Below are 17,623 nucleotides of genomic sequence, written 5' to 3'. Positions count from 1 at the left end.
GAATGAGAGTTGGTGTAGGAGGAGAAATGGGAGTTTGGGAATGTTTGGGGTGGATTGGTAGAGGGGTTTGGGGAGGTGGAGTGGGTTTAGAGGAGCGTTGGCATTGGAGGGGATTTAGGGGAGCTTGGAGGGGGTGGGACAGGCTTGGAGAGGGAGGTTGGAAGTTTTGGGAAGGGTTGGAGTGGTTGAAGTGGTCTTTGGGGCACAGGGGGTTGCAGGGGATCTGGAGAGGATTTAGGGGCATTGGTGGGCATTGGCAGGGAGGATGGGGGAGCTGGGGGGCAAAGTTTTGGGAGGGTCGGGGAGATTGGGGAGGACTAGAGGGGGCTGTGTTGACTGGTGGAAATTTGTGGGGTTGTGGAAGATTTGGGGGACTGGGGATTCTGGGGGTACGGCCTGCCCTGGGAACAAGGCCTGGAGGGCTCCAAGGGGCAAAACCCTGAGAGCTGGACAGAGGGATCTGTGCCCCTGAGAAGGGGCTCTGTGCCCCTGATGGGGTCTATGCCCCTGATGAGGGTCTGTGCCCTGAGGCAGGGTCTGTGCCGGGGGGAGGGGGCCCGGAGCCGCACAGGGGGGCTCAAGGCTCAAGGCAGACAGAGGGGTCCCTGTCCTGGGCAGGGGGGTCTGTGGAGTCTGTGTGCCCTGGGCAGGGCCCCCTGTGCCCCGAGCAGTGCGGTCTGAGGGCTCTCTCTGCCCCGGCAGGGCAGTCTGAGGGCTCCGCGTGCCCCGGGCAGGGGGGTCTGAGGGCTCCCCCCGTACCCCGGGCAGGGCTCCCTGTGCCCCAGGCAGGGCTCGCTGTGCCCCGGGCAGCGCGGTCTGAGGGCTCCCTGTACCCCGGGCAGGGCTCGCTGTGCCCCGGGCAGAGCGGTCTGTTGTGTCCCCCCTCAGTCAGCGCGGTCTGTGGGCTCGCTGTGCCTCGGGCAGGGCGGTCTGAGGGCTCCCTGTGCCCCAGACAGGGCGGTCTGAGGGCTTCCCGTGCCCCGGGCAGGGCGGTCTGAGGGCTCCCCATGCCCCGGGCAGGGCGGTCTGAGGGCTCCCTGTGTCCCGGGCAGGGCGGTCTGTTGTGTCTCTCCCTCCGGCAGGGAGGTCTGAGGGGTCTGTACCCCGGGCAGGGCGGTCTGAGGGCTACCCCCGTACCCCGGGCACGGCTCGCTGTGCCCCGGGCAGGGCGGTCTGTTGTGTTCCCCCACAGTCAGGGTGGCCTGAGGGCTCCTCCTGTACCCCGGGCATGGCGGTCTGTTGTGTCCCCACCTCGGGCAGGGCGGTCTGAGGGCTCCCTGTGCCCCAGGCAGGGCTCCCCGTGCCCCCGGCAGGGCGGTCTGAGAGCGGTCGGAGAGGTCTCCCCCCGGGCAGGGCGGTCTGAGGGCGGTCGGAGAGATCTCCCCCCGAGCAGGGCGGTCTGAGGGCGGTCGGAGGGGTCTCCCCCCGGGCAGGGCGGTCTGAGGGCGGTCGGAGAGATCTCCCCGCGAGCAGGGCGGTCTGAGGGCGGTCGGAGGGGTCTCCCCCCGGGCAGGGCGGTCTGAGGGCGGTCGGAGGGGTCTCCCCCCGGGCAGGGCGGTCTGAGGGCGGTCGGAGGGGTCTCCCCCCGGGCAGGGCGGTCTGAGGGCGGTCGGAGGGGTCTCCCCCCGGGCAGGGCGGTCTGAGGGCGGTCGGAGGGGTCTCCTCCCGGGCAGGGCGGTCTGTTGTGTTCCCCACCCAGCCCCTGAAGGCTCCCTGTGCCTCGAGCCCCCCCCGCTCTCGCCGCCCTCAGCCCCGAAGGCGGGGGGGAGGGGGGGTGCGGCCACGTGACCGCCCGTCACGTGACAGGGTTGAGGAGGCCGCTGTGCCCGCCCCCTCACCCCTGGCTGGCCAATGGCAGCGCGGCGGGCTCGGCAGACGGCCAATAGTCGGCCGGGGGCGTGGCTTGGGGCCAGCGGTGGGGGCGGGGCTTGCTACCAGGACCGGGAGAGGGAACTGGGAGCGCTGGTGGGTACTGGGAGCGCTGGGAGACGCGGGCACGGCACGCAGGGAGGTACTGGGAGCGCTGGGAGCTGCCAGGAAGGACTGGGAGTCACCGGAGGAACTGGGAGTCACGGGGGCCACTGGGAGTCACCGGAGGAACTGGGAGTCACCGGAGGAACTGGGAGTCACAGGGGTCACTGGGAGTCATACGGAGACTGGGAGGTGCTGGGAGAGGAACTGGGAGTTACGGCAGGAACTGGGAGACACTGAGAGTCGTGGGGCAGCACTGGGATTGCCCGGGAGTCATGGGAAAACTACTGGGAGGCGTGCTGCGAGCACTGGGAGCGCTGGGAGTCCCTGATGGGAGGCGTGCTGCGAGCACTGGGAGCGCTGGGAGTACTGGGTGCACTGGGAGTACTGGGAACACTGAGGGTAATGGCAGAACACTGGGAGCGCTAGGGGCACTGAGCGTACTGGGAGCACTGGGGGTACTGGGAGAGCACTGGAGGCACTGGGAGCTCTGGGAACACTTGGAGTGCTGAGAGCACTGGGAGCACTGGTGGCACTGGGAGTACTGGGACACTTGGAGTACTGGTGGTACTGGGAGCACTGGTTCTGGGGGATGTCGGGGGTCAGCCCAGCCCTGCCCAGGTGGGGGTGCAGTGCCACCAGTGTCCCCCCGAGCCCCCCCATGGGACACAAGCCCCGCGGCCCCCCTGGGTGGGGCAGGAGGTGTCTCCGGCGGGGAAAGGGAAGTGACAGTGATTGTGGGATGGGGGGCGGGGGTGCCCGTCTGGCACCGCAGGGAGATCTTATCGGGGCACGGTTGGGGTGCCGGACACCTCAGGGGTTCCCCCGCTGTCTGTGGGTACCCCCAGCACCCTGAGGTGCCCCCCAGCACCCCGGGGTGGGGGCTGGCTGAGGGGGGGTGGGGCTGAGGCTTTCCCAACATATGACTGAAAGAAGAAGTGAGATTTGGGGGGCAGAACTGAGTGCTGAAAGGGGAAACTGAGGCCGGGGTTCGGGCGGGGGGTCCCACAGGTGCTCCCAGAGCCATGAAGACCCTCCTGCTGCTGTGGGTGGCCCTGGCCGGCGCGGGGGCCCAGCTGCCCTGTCCCCATGGGGGACCCTGCCCCGTCACCCCGGTGAGTGTGAGGGGTTTGGGGGGGTCTGGGGGGCCTCAGCAGGGAATGTAACCCCCTGTGTCCCCAAGGCCCTGCCTGCCCCCAGTGCTCTGGGATGCCAGGATGGCTCATCGTGCCCCGCCAGCTGCCAGCTGCCAGAGGTGAGCCCCCTCCCCAGTGCCTCAGTTTCCCCCCTGTCCCTGCTGTTTGTGGGGCACTCCCTGACCCCACCTGCCCTCCCTCCCCCTTCTCTCTCCCCAGAGTGTCCCCTGTGCTGGGGGCCACCGCTGCTGTCCCCGAGGGTCCCACTGCAGCGCTGATGGGCAGTCCTGTGTCACAGACCTGGGTATGGGGACACGGGGGGTGGCTGGGGGGCAGAGTGGGCCTGGAGGGGACGGGATGGACAGGGGGTGTCACCTGTCTCCGCAGCCCCCCGTGCTGTCCCCTGTCCTGATGGCCAGTCCGAGTGTCCCGACGATGCCACGTGCTGTGTGACGAGCAGCGGTGCCTGGGGGTGCTGCCCCATGCCCCAGGTACGGGGTGTGGGGACATGGGGACACTGAGGGGGGACCTGGCATGGCCACCGCTGTGACGAGCACGGCTGGCACCCACAGGCCTCATGCTGTGCTGACAAAGTGCACTGCTGTCCCCACGCCACCGTCTGTGACCTGACCCGCGGGCGCTGCGTGTCCCCTGCCGGTGACACCGATGTCCCCATGGGCACAGCCTTCCCCGCCTGGAAGCGCCACCCCCCCGCCCCAGGTAAGGGCTGTGCCCTGGGGGTGCCCTCGCTGTGCCGTGCGCTGGGCCGTGGTGACACCGTGTGTCCGTGGTGACACCGTGTGTCCCTCCCCTCAGTGGCGCTACGCCAGGTGCTGTGTCCCGATGGCCACTCGGTGTGTCCCGACGGGGCCACCTGCTGCCAGCTGTCCCCAACGCAGTATGGCTGCTGTCCCCTGCAGAACGTGAGTGCTGCCACAGCCCTGGGCACCCCAGCATGGGCAGCTGTGCCAAACCTGTGTGTGCCCAGCACCCCAAACCTGCCACCCCCACTGAACACCCCAAACCAAGCACCCCATGCCAGGCACCAAATCCTGGCCTGTGCCAGGCACCCCAAACCAAGCACCCCTGTGCCAGCCACCCCTCACTGGGCACTCCAAACCAGCACCCCACACCCCAGCTCACACCACTCACCCCGTACCAATCCATGCAGGCACCCCATTCTGGACACCCCAATTCCAAGCACCCCACAGTGATGCCAGGCACCCTGTTTGGGCACCAGTTATCCTATACCAGACACACCTTGCTGGGCATCCTGGGCACCCCACCCTGTGCCATGTCCCCACACCAGGCACCCTGCACTGTCCCCCGTGCTGAGCACACCCTGTCCTTGTCCCCAAGGTCCCTGTCCCCCCATATCCCCCGCTCCCAGGCCATGTCCTGCAGTGCTGGGCAACACTGCTGTCCCAAGGGCACCTCCATGCCATGTCCCCTCTGCTGTGCCCCCCTGTCCCCATCCTCAGGGTCCTTGTCACACTGTGTCTCCCCCCAGGCCGTGTGCTGCAGTGACGGGCAGCACTGCTGTCCCCAGGGCACCACCTGTGACCTGGTCCACTCCACCTGCACCTCCCTGGGGGGCTCTGCCTCCCTGGCAGCCCTGCCCACAGGTAAGAACCCCCCCAGGGAGCAATCACTCCCTGTCCTGTCCCAGGGAGGGGACACCAGCCGTGACTGTCCCCTGTTCCCAGCTGGTGACATCAAGTGTGACGAGAGGACGAGCTGTCCCGATGGGAACACGTGCTGCAGGCTCAGCTCTGGGGCCTGGGGGTGCTGCCCCCTTGAGCAGGTACAGGGGTCCCCTGTGCCCCCAGGACACACAGATGTCCTTCGCCCCCCCTGGGAGGGATAAGGACACATGTTCTCTGTGCCCCTGGGTGGGATGAGGGCAGCTGTGTCCCGTTCCACTGACAAGCACAAGGGTGGGGGTTCCTTGAACTTGCCTGAGACAAGGTTTGATGTCCCCTGTCCACCTTGGGAGGTAACAAGGATGGGGTCCCCTGTGCCCCTCTGGGACTGGGAGATGTCCCCTGTCCCCCAGGAGGGCTCCCATTCCCTGATGTCCATTGGGGAAGGGTGACACTGAATCACTTTGACATCTCCCAGTCAACCCCCCTGTACTGCCTGGGACCAGTTTGGGGCTCCAGTGGCACGAGGTGGTGAAGGGACATCCTGGAAGCCACCAGGATGCTCAGGGACCTTCCTGAGTCCCACTGAGGGGGGAGGTCAGGAGAGATGAGAGGGTCCCCATATCCCCCCCTCCTCACTGCTGGGATGGGGAATGGGCACGGCAGGAATGGGCAGGAAGGGACACATTTGTTCCCCCTCCTGTGGGGCTGGTAGTCCCTGGGGGGGTCCCCTGTGCTCAGCCCCCCTCTCTTTGCCTCCCCAGGCCGTCTGCTGCCCCGACCATGTGCACTGCTGCCCCCAGGGCTACACCTGTGACCCCGAGGGGGGCAGCTGCCTGCAGGGGGGGGGCTCCCGCCTGCCCTGGGTGCAGAAGAGCCCAGCAGTGCCCCACGGGGGACAGGTGACATCGGGGAATGTCAAATGTGATGAGACCACGAGCTGTCCTGACGGGACCACGTGCTGCAGGATGGGCCTGGGCACCTGGGGGTGCTGCCCCTTCAGCCAGGTGTGGGGGGCTCTGCCCATGGGGTCCATGGCTGGGTGGGGTGGGGGTCCGGAGGGTGCACCCAGGGAGTGAGGGGTGCTGGACTGAGCAGATGGCTCAAGGGACCCCGAGTGTAGCACCTGCTTGGGGACATGGGAGCATTCACAGGGCACAGAGACCCCCTGTCCCCTCAGCAGCCCCCTGGGCTGGGGGTCTCCTGTGCCCCGAGGGGACAAAGGCCAATGTTCCCTTTCCCCGGGGGGTCAAGGCCAGATGTCCCCCTTTGTTGCTTGAAGGATGAGGGCAGTTGTCCCTTGTCCTCCAAGAAGAGTGAGCTCCAAACCCCTCATGTCCCCATGGGACACCAGGCCCCTTTGCTGGCCCCCAACCCCAGTCAGACCCTCTCTGCTAACTGGGACCAATCTGGGACTCTGGGGGCAGGAGGTGACAGAGGCACACAAGGCCACTGAAGTGCTCAGGGACATTTATGTGTCCCACAGAGGGGCAGAAGCATCACAAGGGGGTCCCCATATCTGCCCCCCTCAAAGGGGGGATGGAGCCAGGCTGGGTCCAGGGGGACACAGAACATGCAGGAAGGCAGGAACAGGCACGAGGGCACTTGTTCCCTGGGGGTCCCCAGCTGTGTTGTTGGGGGTCTCCTGTGCTCAGTCCCCCCTCTTTGCCCCCCCCAGGCTGTCTGCTGCCCCGACCTCGTGCACTGCTGCCCCCAGGGCTACACCTGTGACCCCGAGAAGGGCAGCTGCCTGCAGGGGGGGGGCACCCGCCTGCCCTGGGTGCAGAAGACCCCAGCACTGCCCCACGGGGGACAGGTGACATCGGGGAATGTCAAATGTGATGAGACCACGAGCTGTCCTGATGGGAGCACGTGCTGCCGGCTGAGCCTGGGCACCTGGGGGTGCTGCCCCCTCGAGCAGGTGTGGGGGAGTCCCTGGGGGTTGGGGGTACCCCAGGGGTGGGGTGTTGTCTGGGGAGTGAGGATTTGGGAATGGAATGGAGGGAGGTTGGGACAGAGCATGACTGTGGGGGTGACCCTTTGGGGACAAGCTGGGTTGGAAGGGGCAGGGACATGGGACACTCCCACGTTTGTCAGTGGTACCCTCCATGGAGGCTCTGTGGGCACCTTGGGGACAGGGTTTGGCACAGCCCCTGTGTCTCTGCGTACCTCTGTCCCTGGTACCCGGACCCCTGTGTCCCCCACTGTCACCCCACTGACCCCATCCTGTGTCCCCCCCAGGCCGTTTGCTGCGGGGACCACAAGCACTGCTGTCCCCGGGGCTACACCTGCAACGTGGCCACCGAGAGCTGTGAGAAGCTGCTGGCACCCACCCCGCTGCTGCCAACCCCCTCTGCCCCCCGGCGGGCACCCCCCGTCCCGCTGCGAGCCGCTGGCACCCGCCCCGGTGGCCTCGTGCCCTGCGGTGCCACTGGCTCCTGCCGCGGGGGCCAGCGGTGCTGCCAGGCCCGGGGAGGCTCCTGGGGGTGCTGCCCCTTCGCCCAGGTGAGTGGAGGGACACCAGGGTGGGGGTTAGGGTGGCATCATCACCCCCCTGCTCACTCCGTGTCTCTCTGCAGGGCTCCTGCTGCTCCGACGGCCGCCACTGCTGCCCCGCGGGATCCCGCTGCACTGGAGGGGGCTGGGGGTGCAGCCCCCAACGCTGGGACCTGCTCTGATGGCACTGGGGACACCACCAGCACCAGCACCCACCCTGGGTGCCACCACCCCAATAAACGGTTTCTAGGAGAAACTGCACCCGTGGCTCCTGGCGAGGGGGAAACTGAGGCAGGAGGCGGAGGCAGGGGGGATTTTGTGTGTTTAATATATTAATGCCTCTAAGGAGCAGGCAGGACGTGCAGGCAGGTGCAGGCAGCAGCTCCCTGCCCAGCCTGGCACCCGGGGGGGTCCCCATGGCCCCCCTCTGTGCCAGCCTGGCCCCAATGACCCCTCTTCATCCTCACCACGTAGAAAACGTTTAGAAACACGAGTTAAAATCCAAAGGGGGATGAGGGTGGGGGTACAGGGGCCCCCTGGCTCCTATGGCAGCTTGGAGGCACCGCTGGCTCGGGGGGCAGTGCCAGCCCCCCCTGTCCTGCAGGGACACAAAAGGGGACATGGGTCAGGATTGGGGCAACATGGAGCATGCAGTTCCCACCCCCAAAAGAACAGGGATGGTGGTATTGGTGGGACAAGGAGGGAACAGGGGCAGCAGGATCCCGTGTGGCAGAGCCTTGTGGCACAGGGTGGGGGCCCGAGGAGATGGGGACATGGGTGGCCTGGGTGTGGTCTCTGATCCCTCCCGCGGCAGAAAGGGACCGTGGTGGTGGGATGGGATTGTGGTGGGAGAGGACAGTGACAAGGCAGGATGGTGGAGAAGGTGGTGGGATGGCATGGCAGGATAGGATGGGACAGTGACACGACAGGCTGGTGGGAGGGTGGGATGGGGGTGACAGCAGTGGGAGGAGATGATGGCTGTGTGGGATTGTGGTGGGATGGGACTGATGGGGGAGGATGATGGATGGGATGGTGCTGGGATGAGATGGCAGTGGGACGGCAGCGATGACAAAGGACAGTGGTGGGAGGAGATGGTGGGATGGTGGCCGGGCAGGACAGTGGTGGGCTGAGATGGGTGACAGCAGCAGCGTCCCCTTCTCAGCTCCCCCTGGGATTTGCCCTCACCCCGGACCAGGGGCTCGCCCTCCCCACCCACACTCACTTGACATTGAACACCATCAGAGGCCGCTCCTCCCGCTTCTGCCAGGGGCTCTTGCGGTCGCCCCCCTCGTCGGCCCCGTCGCCCGCCTCGGTCAGCGCCTCCTCCTCGGGGCTGGTCAGGGAGTCTCGGGGGGCTTCGCTGGCGCTGCTGCGGCCGCTGCCGCCGCCCCGCCGCCCCCCGCTGCCCGCTTCCAGCAAGGGGGCGAGCGAGCTGTCCTCGGGGGAGGCTGCGGGCAGCGGGGGCCGGGGCCCCCCGTCCTCCTCCCCGCCTCCGGCGGCCCGGGGGAGGCGGGGAGGGGGAGCTGGACCGGGGCCCCTCTCGCTGCCCTGCAGGTCGATGTAGGAGTGCCGAACCTGCGAGGAGCGCCCGTCCAGGGACACGAACCAGGCTCTGGGCGGCGGCGGCCCCGCCAGTTCCAGGAGCTGCTGCCCGGCCAGCGCCTGCAGCTCCCCGTTGAGCTGGGCCACCGCCGACCCGTCCAGCAGCACCGGGATGGCCACCGAGCCGCTCACCGGTTGCGGGGCACGAGCCCCAGCCCAGTTTTCCCCTTCCTCGAAGGGCTGCCCGGAGGAGGGGGGGGGGCGGGGGCGCGGCCGTCGCCGCCGTCGAACCGGGGCCCCCGTCGGCTTCGGGGGCACCCTCGGGCTCGCCGGGCGCCAGGCGCATGTAACGGGCGGGGATGAGCAGGGTGGGCATCACCCCCCGGTAAACATCCTCGGGGCCCCCGCCGCGCTCCAGCGGCCCGCAGAGCAGCAGCGGCCCGGGGGGGGCCAGCGAGGGCGGCCGCGGGGGCGGCTCGGGCAGCGGGTGCTCGGCGGGCTGCGGCCCGTAACGGGAGAACGAGGGCGAGGGCGGCCGCGGGCCGAAGGCGGCCGTGCCCCGGGGGTGCTCGTCGGGCGGCTGCAGCCCGTCCACCGAGCGGGCGGCCCTGAGGCCGAAGGCTTCGCCGGAGCGCCCGTAGTCCTCATGGGCGGCGGGCGGGCGGCGGCGCGGGCCCAGCGTGGCCGCCGGGGGCCTGAGGCCTGCGCGCAGCGGGGCCGGGGCCGGCGGCTGGAAGAAGTCCGGCCGGGCCGGGGGCAGCTCGCGGGTGGAGGGGGCCAGGCTGGGCGTGGGCAGGTCGGTGTCGCCCCCCGAGGAGGCGGTCTCCAGGTGGCTGCCCCCGCACAGGAGGTCCAGCTGGGACACCGAGGTGGCCTGGTCCCGGCGCGCCGCGTCCAGCGGGCCCGGCAGCGGCAGCTTGCGGTGCTGAGCCCGCGGCTTCAGGCAGCGCCGCCTGCGGGGACACGGCGGGTCGTGGGTGCCCCTGCTCCCCAGCTCCCTCACCCGCTGGAAGGAGCTAGAGGAGGGGGCTATAGGGCACCCAGGGGTGTTGAGGAGTGATGTGTCACCCCCCAAATCCAGTTATAGGGCAGCCAGGGGTGCTGGGTGTCACCCCTGTGTTCCCTGTGACACCTTGTGTCACCCCCCCAAATCCAGTTATAGGGCACCCAGGGATGCTGGGGAGTGCTGTGTCAACCCCAAATCGAATTATAGGGCACCCAGGGGTGCTGGGGAGTGGTGTGTCACCCCCAAATCCAATTATAGGGCACCCAGGGGTGCTGGGTGTCACCCCTGTGTCCCCTGTGACACCCCTGTGTCACCCCCAAATCCAGTTATAGGAAACCCAGGGTGCTGGGGAGTGGTGTCCCCCCTCCCAAGCCAGCTGTAGGACACCCAGTGTTTCTGGAGATCAGTGTCTGGCTCCCAAATCCAGTTAAAGAGCACCCAGAGGTGCCACAGGCTGGTGCCTCCTCCCCATAGCCAACTATAGGGCATTTGGGCGTTCCAAGGGGTGGTGACTCCCCCAGAATGGCTACAGGGCACCCAGGGGTACCAGGAGGATGCTGCCCCCCCCCTATAACCAGTTTTAGGGTGCCAGGAAATGGTCCCCCCCAGCTATGGGGCACCCCGGGGTTACTGGTGGGTGCTGACCCCCATTCCCACATGGAATGTCGGGCTCTGTTCCCACCCCCCTGCCACGGGCAGGACACTGACCTGCAGTAGTAGATGAGGAGGCAGAGGAGGATGAGGACGAGCAGGGCCAGGGCACCCAGGATGGTGAGGAGGAAGATGGTGTGGTAGGTGGTGATGTCTGTCACACCCGCTGCCATCGCCACCAGCCCTGGGGACAGCAGGGTCAGAGGGGCAGCCCCACCTGAGGGTACCCCGGGGGGCTGCAGTGTCCCCCCAGCCCAGCCAGCCCTGGGGACAAGGGACATGGGACAGCCCCCACCCCACCGGAGCAGCCCTGGGACAGGGGGGGCAGAGGGGAGCACCCCAAGGTGCTGCCACCCCCTCCCCATCCAGCCTGTCCCCAGAGCCAGGGGACACAGGGCACTCACAGGTGTCACCTTACCCGTGCTGGGGGAGGGCAGAGCCGCTGCCCAGTATCCCAGCTGGGAGGAGACAAAGGTCCAGTACAGCTGCCGGCCCTCCTTGCGGATCAGCCCCGTCCCGTTCCTGACCCACAGCCCTGCGGGGACACACCGGGATGGGATCCCCCACCTCGTCACCCCCCGACCCCATAACAGGAGCTGTGTCCCCCTGTGCCACCTCCAATATGAGGTGTGTCCCTTCTGCCACTCCCAGCCACGGCTGTGTCCCCCTCTGTCCCCCCCAGCCGGAGCTGTGTCCCCTCTGCCACCTCCAACAGGAGCTGTGTCCCCTCTGCTACCCCATAACAGGAGCTGTGTCCCCTCTGTCACCCCCAGCAGGAGCTGTGTCCCCTCTGTCCCCCCAACAGGAGCTGTGTCCCCTTTGCCACCCCCAACAGGAGCTGTGTCACCTTCTGTCACCCCCAGCAGGAGCTGTGTCCCTTCTGCCACCTTCAACAGGAGCTGTGTCCCCCTCTGCCACCCCTAGCTGGAACAGTGTCCCCCTCTGCCACCTCCAACAGGAGCTGTGTCCCCTCTGCCATCCCCCAGCCAGAGCTGTGTCCCCTCTGCCACCTCCAGCCAGAGCTGTGTCCCCTCTGCTACCCCATAACAGGAGCTGTGTCCCTTCTGTCACCCACAGCAGGAGCTGTGTCCCCTCTGTCCCCCCCAGCAGGATCTTTATCCCCTCTGCCACCTCCACCTGTGTCCCCTGTGTCCCTCCCTGCCACCCCCAGCCACCACTCACCGCTCTTGGGGTCAAACCTCCAGGCTGGCACACTGGTGGCCACCACGGCCGCGGCGTCGGGGCCCAGAGGGACGGACAGATGGACGGGGCCGGCCAGCGGCACCTCGGTCCCGTTGCCGGTGAACAGATGGACGCTGACAGCCGCCACCGGCGCCAGCTCCAGCCACGTGCCATTGCCTGGGGGACAGCGACATCCCTAAGGGGTGGCACACGCGGGGCGCCCCCCACCCCAAATCCCGGTGTCCCCCGTACCGCTGCCGTCCTGCTCGGCCCCGAGGAAGGCGGGGAAGGCGCGGGCCGGGCCGGGGCCGGAGGCGGCCGTCAGGGACGCGGCCAGCTGGCTGTAGGTGGAGCTGCGGGGCAGGCGGGCTGCCCGCCGGGGGAACTGCGCCCACGGCTGCCCACGGCCACCTGCGGGGACACGGAGGGTGGCAGCACCCGGGGGATGGAGGTGTCACCGCCGCCGTCCCCGTGGTTCGGCCGGTGGTGGCACCCAGGGACACCCCCCTGTCTCACCTGGGGATCCCAGGAGGATCTGGACCAGGTCCTCGTAGAGGATGAGCGTGGCCGGGCGCTCCGGGAGCAGGTAGAGGCTGATGGAGGCGTAGACTGCAAGGGGAAGAGGGGGTGGGGGGGACCCCAAAATACCCAGACATGGACCCTAAAATACCCACACCCAGACCCCCAAAATACCCACATCTGGACCCCAAAAATACACCTGGACCCCCAAAAACACACATCTGGACCCCCAAAATACCCACACCTGGACCTCAGAATAGCCACACCTGGCCCCCCAAAATACCCACACCCGGACCCCCAAAAACCCACGTTTGGAGCCCCAAAAACGCACATCTGGACCCCCAAAATACCCACACCTGGAGCCCAAAAACACTCACAGCTGGACCCCCCAAAAACCCACAGCTGGACCTCCAAAATACATACACCTGGATCCCCAAAATACCCACACCTGGAGCCCAAAATACCCACATATGGACCTCCAAAATACCCACACCTGGAACCCAAAAATACCCACATATGGACCCCAAAATACCTACACCTGGAGCCCAAAATACCCACATATGGACCCCCAAAATACCCACATATGGAACCCAAAATACCCACATCTGGACCCCAAAGTACCCACACCTGGAGCCCAAAAATACCTACACCTGGAGCCCAAAAATACCCACACCTGGACCCCAAAATACTTGGGGGCCACCAGGACATGGTTGTCCCCTCCCAAAGGGGCCAGACCCCTCCCAAACACCCTTCTATAAGGGATCCCTACACTGAAACCCATTAGGGGTCCCCTGTAAGGAAGGGTCTGAGGTCCCAGTAAGGGACTAAGGACACCACTCCAGGGCTCAGAGCCCCCCAGTTGGGAATTTAGGACCCCAAATGAGACCCAGAACCCTCAGGAAGGGATTGGGGATCCCCCATCATGGTTTAGGAAAGGATTGGGGATCCCCCATCATGGCTCAAATCCCCTCAGAAAGGGATTGGGGATCCCCCATCATGGCTTAGGAAGGGATTGGGGATCCCCCATCATGGTTTTGGAAGGGATTGGGGATCCCCCATCATGGCTCAAACCCCCTTGGGAAGGGATTTGGGATCCCCCATTATCGTTCAAATCCCTTTAGGAAGGGATTGGGGATCCCCCATCATGGCTCAAGAAGGGATTGTGCCCCCCAGACAGACTCAGACACCCCAGTAAGGGATTGTGCCCCCCAGACAGACTCAGACACCCCAGTAAGGGATTGAGGACCCCCAGACAGACTCAGACACCCCAGTAAGGGACAGGGGACCCCCAGACAGACTCAGACACCCCAGTAAGGGACAGGGGACCCCCAGACAGACTCAGACACCCCAGTAAGGGATTGTGCCCCCCAGACAGACTCAGACACCCCAGTAAGGGACAGGGGACCCCCAGCCCAGGAGGGCTCGGGGCTCGGTGACTCACGTGGCAGTTTGGTGACACGCCAGGGCACAGAGGCGGTGACATAGCCGCGGCGGGCGGCGGTGACGAGCAGCCAGGAGCCCAGGCGGTAGGGCACGGGCAGCACCGCCGAGCCCGCCTGGTCCGTGCTGCCCGCGGCCAGCGCCGAGCGGCCGCCGAACACGTCCAGGGCCGCCTGCGGCAGCGGGGCCAGCGAGCCGCTCTCCAACACCTGCACCCGCAGCAGCACCTCTGGGGACACGGCACAGGGACACGGCGTGGGCATGGGGGACGGGGTGGGGGGGAGGACAGTCACCATCCCAGAGGGCACAGCCATCGTCCCAGCAGGGTGGGACACAAACTGGGGGGTCACAGACGCTGTCCTGCATGGCCACCATCCCAGGGAGTAATGGGCACCATCACAAGGAGTCATGGCCACTATCTCAGGGGGTCATAGACACCATCCCAGCAGGGTGGGACACAAACCAGGGGTCACAGCCACCATCCCAGGGGGTCACAGCCACCATCCCTGGGAATCATGGCACCAGGGAGTCACAGCCATCATCCCAGTGGTTTATGGCCACAATCCCAGAGGGTCACAGCCACCATCCCATGGGATCAGAGCCACCAAACCAGGGAGTCATGGGCACCATCCCAGGAGGTCATGGGCACCATCCCAGCAGGGTGGGACACAAACCGGGGGTCACAGACCCTGTCCCCGGGAGTCACAGCCACCATCCCAGTGGTTCATGGGCACCATCCCAGAGGGTCACAGGTACCATCCCAGGGGGTCATGGGCACCATTCCAAGGAGTCACAGCCACCATCCCAGCAGGGTGGGACACAAACTGAGAGTCACAGACACCATCCTGTCCTGCATGGCCACCATCCCAAGAGGGTCATGGCCACCATCCCAGTGGTTCACAGCCACCATTCCAGAGGTTCATGGGCACCATCCCAGGGACTCATGGCCACCATCCCAGCAGGGTGGGACACAAACCAGGGGTCATAGACACCATCCCATGGGGCACAGCCACCATCCCAGGGGTAATGGGCACCATCCCAGGGAATCATGGCCACCATCCCAGCAGGCACAGCCACCATCCCAGGGGGTCACAGTCACCAAACCAGGGGGTCATGGCCACCATCCTGATGGATGATGGGCACCACACCAACAGGTGGTGGGACCTGTCCTGCTGGGTCATGGCCACCATCCCCATCACAGAAGATCGTGGCAAACAGCACAGGGGGTGTGTCCACTATTGCAGCAGGTGGTGGAACACACCCTGGTCATGGTCACCATCCCAGGGGTGTCATGGGCACCATCCCAGGGGGCTCATGGCCACCATCACAGCCACCATCCTGGTGGGTGATGGTCACCACTCCAGCAGGTGGTGGGACCTGTCCCACTGGATTACAGTCACCATCCAGGCAGGATGGTGGGACCCACTCTAACAGTTCACAGGTGCCATCTCAGAGAGCCATGGGCACCATCCTGGTGGTGGTGGCCAGGTGGTGGGACCCATCCCAGTGCCCAGCATGCCCAGCAGGTCACAGTCATCACCCACGGGGGTCACAGGCACCACCCTGGCAGGTCACAGGTGCTCCCCAGTAGGCAGCAGGCACCATCCCAAGGGGGTGTGAGCATCACTGTTGTGCCACCCTGTGCCCCCCTGATGCCGTGCCACCCGGCTGGGTGCACCCACTCACGCCACCCTCACCCCCCCCCCCCCAACCAAAGGCCACCCCCAGGTGCTGCTCACTCCCATCCCAAGGCCAGGGGGTCTGGAACCCAGCCGGCCCCACAGCAGCAGGGGGAGGGATCCCCCGGCCATTCCCCGCTGCAGGGCCCGGCTGGAGGGCGGGGGGACCCCAAACCCCCGCGCGCCCCCGGCCCCCCCGAGCCGGCGCCATCCCGCGCATGATCCGCAGCCCTTGGCAGCGGTCCCGGCTCCGGCGCCGTCACCCAGGCAACGACCTCCTTCATCCATCCCTTCATCCCGCGCCCCGGGGCTGCCGCCGCGCCCCCCGCAGCCCCGGAGCCCCCCGCTCCACCGGGCACCCCCCCGACCCGCCCCGGCCCAGATGCGGCCCAGATGTGGCAATGGACGAGGAGTGGGGGGAGATTGGCAGCAGCTGCTCCGGGGATGCACAGGGGCGGGTTCGGGAATGGAGGGGCTGGGGGTGTCCCCTGCATGGCGGGGACAGCCGGCACCCGCGGGCAGGAATGTCCCCGCAGCTGCCGGGGGACAGCTGGCATCGGAGGGGGCCACGGTGCCACCCCCAGCGCGGGGACACAGGCACAGGCATGGCCCCGTCCCCACTCTCTGTGCCCCCGCCGCCACCAAAGGGTCCCCAGAGGCGGTGAGGCCACCCCAAAGCGCACCGGCCCCTCGCTGGCTCCCCAGTGCCCCCCAGTGTGACCCCAGTGTCCCGTGAGCAGGGCGGGGGTGCCAGGCCCTGGGGTGGCACTGAGGAGCGCTGCCGTGTCTGTCACCCCGCGGGGACAGGGATGGGCAGGGGTGACGCCAGCGGGAGCTGAGCCAGCACAGACAGACGGGTCAGGGACCCCCCCTGTGAGCCCCGGGCACGCCTCACCCTGGCACAGGAGGGTTTGGGGTGCATGGGGGTCACAGGGGACCCCGCGGCCCACCCTGCCTGCCGGATGCACCCCCACCCCCATCCCGCACCCCCGGCCGCTGCTCAGGACCCCCTGCACCCCTGACCCGGGACCTGCACCCACCACCAGACACCCCCAAGCTCTGCTCAGCGCCCCCATCCACCCTCCCGCACCCCAAAGCTCTGCCCGCGATCCCCACCCAACTTCCTTCACCCCCTCCCTGGTTTGTGACGCCCACCCACCATCGCGACCCCCTGGCACTGCCAGGCCCCCCACCCATCACCGCCCTCCCGCCGGTGGCCAGAACGGCCCGGGGACCGGAGACAGACGGACAGACAGACGGGGGTGCGGCCGGACAGACAGAGCCGGGGATGGACGGGGGGTGGGCGGGCAGGGATGGGGGTGTCGGAGCCGGGCGGGGCCGGGCTTTGGGGTGCGGGGGGCGTCGGGAGCGGGTTCGGAAGCCAAGGGACGCCGGGGGATGCCGGGGCGGGGGTGATGCGGGGATGGGGGGGCCGGTGCCGGGATCGATCGATCGGGGGGCGGTGCGCGGGGGGGCCACAGGATTCAAAGGATGCCGGGGGGATGCGGGCGCGGGGCTCGGGCGGGCCCGGGGGCGCCGGTGGGGCTGGGGCGGTGCGGGGCAGGGGGTGGGGGCCGAGGGATGCCGGGGGGATGCGGGCGCGGGCAGAACGCGGGGGTGTCGCCGGCGGCGCCCCCCGCCCCGCACACAAAGGCCGCTCTCACCGTGCGCTCCCGGCTCCGCCGCGCCCCGCGCCCGCCGCCCGCCCGCGGCCGCCAGCAGCAGCAGCACCGGCAGCGGCGGCAGCGGCGGCAGGAGGCGGCGGGGCCGCATGGTGGCTCCGCGCCGTTACCCCGCCATGCCCGGCCCGCCCGGCCCCTCCGCCCGCCCGCCGCGGGGACCGGGCTCCACCTGCCGGAGCCGCCGGGCACGGCCGCCCAGCGCCCACCCCCGGAGCGGCACCGCCCCGGCACCGGGACCACCCCCGGCACCGCCCCGAGACCCCCGGACCAGCCCCTGGCACCGCCCCAGAGCTCCGGCACCGCCCCCTGCAGTGCCCGAGAGCCGGGACCCGGACCCGGTGCCGCAACCGACACCGGCAGCGCTCTCCGGGACCCAGACCCGGGCCCGGTACCGGCACCGGCATCCCGGGACTGACCCCGGTGTCCGCAGCGGCATCTCAGGAGCCACCCCCGACATCGGCACCGACCCCCGGATCCACCTCTGACCCTGCTCGAGCCCCGGCACCAACCCCGGTACCGATCCCGACCCGCTGTACCCATCCCCGGTACGGCTCCGAGACCAGGACCGGGACTCGGCACTGCCGGGCTCTCTCCGGTACTGGCACGGGCAGCATTGCACTGCCCCCGGTACCGCGCAGGCCTCCCGGGACCCATTCCCGGCTCCACTCCGAGCCCC

The 17,623-nt window shown here is 67.9% G+C and overlaps 2 protein-coding genes across 4 annotated transcripts; one reads left to right on the top strand and one right to left on the bottom strand.

The window, feature by feature from the left end:
- The first annotated feature begins 1,923 nt into the window (after positions 1–1,923).
- GRN (granulin precursor) lies at positions 1,924–7,498 on the top strand. Of its 3 annotated transcripts, none has more exons than XM_059489390.1 (13): positions 1,924–1,965; positions 2,983–3,086; positions 3,155–3,226; positions 3,327–3,411; positions 3,495–3,598; positions 3,680–3,827; positions 3,924–4,030; positions 4,618–4,732; positions 4,814–4,911; positions 5,515–5,757; positions 6,429–6,671; positions 6,992–7,255; positions 7,330–7,498. In XM_059489390.1, exons 2-13 carry the CDS (start codon positions 2,997–2,999, stop codon positions 7,426–7,428), a joined length of 1,668 nt encoding a protein of 555 aa, XP_059345373.1. In that variant the 5' UTR covers positions 1,924–1,965; positions 2,983–2,996; the 3' UTR covers positions 7,429–7,498. The 3 variants fall into 3 exon arrangements, with proteins under 3 accessions (XP_059345373.1, XP_059345374.1, XP_059345372.1); XM_059489391.1 differs by lacking the exon at positions 1,924–1,965 and adding an exon at positions 1,971–2,011; XM_059489389.1 differs by lacking the exon at positions 1,924–1,965 and adding an exon at positions 2,043–2,373.
- A 53-nt stretch (positions 7,499–7,551) lies between these two features.
- Positions 7,552–17,073, bottom strand: FAM171A2 (family with sequence similarity 171 member A2). The gene is given in 10 exon segments (XM_059489458.1): positions 7,552–7,844; positions 8,469–9,049; positions 9,051–9,741; positions 10,503–10,629; positions 10,864–10,980; positions 11,628–11,804; positions 11,880–12,038; positions 12,144–12,236; positions 13,588–13,815; positions 16,930–17,073. Coding segments are annotated over 10 exon segments (2,337 nt in total). The 5' UTR covers positions 17,039–17,073; the 3' UTR covers positions 7,552–7,789.
- Positions 17,074–17,623: the final 550 nt, after the last annotated feature.

The sequence above is a fragment of the Ammospiza nelsoni genome, chromosome 26 (genome assembly GCF_027579445.1).
Source record: "Ammospiza nelsoni isolate bAmmNel1 chromosome 26, bAmmNel1.pri, whole genome shotgun sequence".
NCBI classification, from domain to species: Eukaryota; Metazoa; Chordata; class Aves; order Passeriformes; family Passerellidae; genus Ammospiza; species Ammospiza nelsoni.
This window is presented reverse-complemented; position numbering and strand designations above follow the sequence as displayed.